The sequence below is a fragment of the Lucilia cuprina genome, chromosome 3 (genome assembly GCF_022045245.1).
Source record: "Lucilia cuprina isolate Lc7/37 chromosome 3, ASM2204524v1, whole genome shotgun sequence".
Taxonomy (NCBI): Eukaryota; Metazoa; Arthropoda; class Insecta; order Diptera; family Calliphoridae; genus Lucilia; species Lucilia cuprina.
Window position 1 is genome coordinate 48,259,389 of NC_060951.1, and position 3,980 is coordinate 48,263,368.

The following is a 3,980-nucleotide window of genomic DNA, read 5'->3' on the forward strand; positions in this document are numbered from 1 at the left end:
TTAACAATTTCACTTTACTTAGTTCATCCTAACTTTTTTCTTTAAGTATGTAATATCATTTGTTTATATGTAGTATTAAAAATATTTTGTCTTTAAATTTATCAGTTAAAAAAAATCTAGCGTTTTTTTAATTTTGTCAAGTTAAAGCCTCTTGTATAATTACTTAATCTGGCAACTTTTACGTAATTTATCTCTCAGCTGTTTGACAACTGTCAATTAACAAGAAAAAAGTCCAAAACAAAAGTAAAGTCACAACGAAAAAGTTCACACAAAACTTTTTCATAATTACCAATATTAATAATTTATAAATTTCTTTTTAAATAAACAATAAGTGAGTAATAGCGACGTAATGGGCAATAAACAAATCAAACAACATTTGGAAACTGCACAAAAGACGGGAATCTTAAAGATTTCCCTGCAAAGGCTACAGGAGCTGCCACCGCAATTGAAAAACTATCCAAATGTTTTAAAGACATTGGATCTGTCGCAGAATCGTTTTGAACTGATACCCGAAGAAATTAGTAAATTTACTCTTATCAAACATTTCAATATGAGTGGGAATCGTATAACTGTGGTGCCCGAAGCTTTAGGAGAACTTATCAAATTGGAGGTGCTGATATTAAACGATAACATGATCACCCGCATACCTAAATCGCTGAATAATTGTAAAAATCTTAAAACTGTTAATTTGAGTCACAACCAAATTACCGAATTTCCCGTAATGTTGTGTGGCCTTAAACATTTAGATGTTTTGGATTTGTCACGCAATAAAATCACCTCTATACCGGATGAAGTGGGTACATTGTATGTGACAGAGTTGAATTTAAATCAAAATCAAATTTCCTCTTTGTCCGAAGAGATAGCAGCTTGTCCTAAACTGAAAACTTTGCGTTTGGAAGAGAACTGTTTGCAGGCAAATGCCTTTACACCACGCATACTCAAAGAATCGAAAATATCTAATCTATCTGTAGATGGCAATTTATTCCAGTCGAAACAATTTACAGATCTAGATGGTTATGATGTCTATATGGAACGTTATACAGCCGTTAAGAAGAAAATGTTTTAATATGTTGTTCTGTTGTGTATGTTGGATACAAAATATAATTAATACAACTGAAAAATATTTATTAACTAGAAATATTTAATCATAATCATTTATAGATATATACGTATATAGTAACACCACCTAAGTAAACTGAAAAGACAAGACATGCTTTTTAATTCTAATCAATCTTTAGTGGTTTATTTAGGACACTATTTTGCAATTGTAAAATTAGCTTGAAATTACTTATAATTATTATTGTATGAATGTACATGATAGTGGCTGTATTTTCATTAATTTCTATTTTGATAAAGTAAATATTTATTGTATTTTATTTACTCTATTTCTTAAATAAAGTAATAAATATTAATAAACTAGTATTTTTATAGAAAAGATAAAAAATTTATGCTAATTAAGATTAAAGATTTTTGTAAAATTTTATTTTTTACGAAAAATTTTTGATAAATCACTATTTTAAAAAATCTTTAAAATTTCCATTTCATGGAAAGTATCTTTAAAATATCGTCAATTAAAATATGTTTTGCTATGTATACACAATGTCTAATAATACTGTTAACTTACAAATTTTGTCTTGCAATATTTTCGGTAATGCTTTTTCTGACAACATTGTAAGATCTGACAACCGTGTTCAGGGCTTTTAGGCAATTGTTAGAAGCAATCTGACTGACTAATTCATCATAGTGATACAAAAGAAATTTTAATTACATCTACTCTTAAAAAGAGCAGATGGGTAACTGGAAATTCGTACATTTAAATCTGTAACAAAGGTGATTTTGGTACCTTTTTGGGTCCTTTAAAGCTTTTTAAATGACAAACATAATTATTTTGGACACATTTTTTAAATTACCCGCTACCTGGTAAGCAAACTGTTTTATAGGCATTGTAAAATTGTGATAACCTCTCTATTTTTTAATGTTGTACTACCGATATTTTAGAAAATTCGTAGAGTACCTTTCAAAGAACGTACCAAAAGTACCATAAAGTCCCCTTCTATAGGGTCTCACTTAATTCGGGGCATACATGCTTAGTTTCATGTTTCTGGGTCTCATATTATACAAATTTTAAAAAATACCTTTTGAAGAACGAAAAAGTTTCCTTTTTAATGGGTTCTCACTTTATCCGGGTCATACATACTTAATTACATGTTTCTAGATTCAGTATTATAGAAATTTCAATAAGTACCTTTTGAAGAACGATAAAGTACTAAAAAGTCCCCATTTATAGGTTCTCATTTAATCCGAACTCAACATACTTAATTTCATGCTTCTAGGTTCAATATTGTAGAAATTTCAAAAACTACCTTTTGATGAACGAAAAAGTACCAAAAAGTCTCCTATTATGGGTTCTTACATGCTTAATTTAATCTTTCTATGTTCTGTATTATAAAAATTTCCAAAAGTACCTTTTGAAGATCGATAAAGTACCAAAAAGTCCGCTTTTATAGGTTCTCATGAAATCTGGACTCCACATACTTAATTTTATGCTTCTAGGTTCAATATTATAGAAATTTCAAAACGTACCTTTTGAAGAACCAAAAATACCCCTTTTATCGCATCTCTCTTAATTCGGTCCATACATGCTTAATTTCATGTTTCTAGGTTCAATATTATCGAAATTTCAAAAAGTATCTTTTGAAGAACGAAAAGTACCAAAATGTTCTCTAATTGAGGTTCTCACGTAATCCCGGCTATACATGTTTAATTTCACATTCCTAGGTTCAATATTATGCAAAAAATCATGCTTATAGGTTCAATATTATACAAATTTCAAAAAGTACTTTTTGAGGAACGAAAAATTATCAAAATGTCTCCTTTTATGGGTGCTTACTTAATCCGGGCCATACATGCTTAATTTCATGTTTCTAGGTTCAATATTATAGAAATTGTAAAAAGTACAAAAATGTATAAAAAAGTCCCTTTTATGCAAAAAGTACTAAAAGTAAGTACATTTTTCACCCCTTAAAAGTTAGAATATCCAAAAAGTACTAAATACGTATTTTTATTTTTTCGTTAAGTTATGAATAAGCCAAAAATATTTTTTGTATGTTCTATGGTTTAAAAGATACATGGGGTGCAAAAAAAATGCAGTTTTTACCCGTTTTTTCCATAAAGGAAAAACCGGAAAAACGGAATTTGAAAAAAGTACCAAACATCTGTCCTCTTATTTTGCAAGTGAACGACGATAAGCTTTTTACTGATTTTGTATCTTGTCTAGTTTAAGAGATATGAAGTTATCGAATTTACCCGTTTTTACCCGCTAAACATTCGAATTTCCAAAAATCTTAGTGGATCTATTTGGTATTAGTGGATCTATTCGGTATGAGACCAATCTCCTGTAGAAATTTCAGCTCAGTCAGTCAGTCTAGCACACTAAGAAAACTTTTTTCGATTGTCGGCTTTGATTGAATAATTTATCTATTTGATTGGGTAGCGAATCACCCAGGGTACGCTAGTATTGCACAACATCCTAGATACAATGTATGTATAGCGGTCAACCAAGTTATTGACCTACATTGCTGTAAATAAAACTATGAAACGATAATTTATTTTAATGACCCTTCATTGGACCTCTCGTCAGACCACTCATCCACAGTATTATCTTTCTTAGAAGAAGCTCTAAATAAACTGATACTGATGTAGATACTCTGACAGCAACTAGTCATCTTGGAAAACTACAGAAATTCGAAATGTAGGAAAAGAGAACATGAGACGTCAATGTCAGCAATCGCGATCTTCGAGTATAAAGCTTAAAAATTATCGTAAATACTAAGATGCTACTAACAAAACAGAATATAGTGTCTGAAAGGCTGTCAGAAAATAAGTCGTCCTCCAGAATAATGAACGGACAAGAAACACATCATGTGTTTACTAGAAATGATGCAAATTCTTCTATTAGACTTAATATTAGATATAATGTG

At 29.9% G+C, this 3,980-nt stretch overlaps 1 protein-coding gene across 1 annotated transcript; it reads left to right on the plus strand.

Annotated features, from left to right (window-relative positions):
• The first annotated feature begins 221 nt into the window (after positions 1-221).
• On the plus strand, positions 222-1,411 carry LOC111689313 (leucine-rich repeat-containing protein 57). The gene has a single exon (XM_023451784.2). The coding sequence runs from the start codon at positions 350-352 to the stop codon at positions 1,064-1,066; it is 717 nt and encodes a 238-aa protein (XP_023307552.2). The 5' UTR covers positions 222-349; the 3' UTR covers positions 1,067-1,411.
• Positions 1,412-3,980: the final 2,569 nt, after the last annotated feature.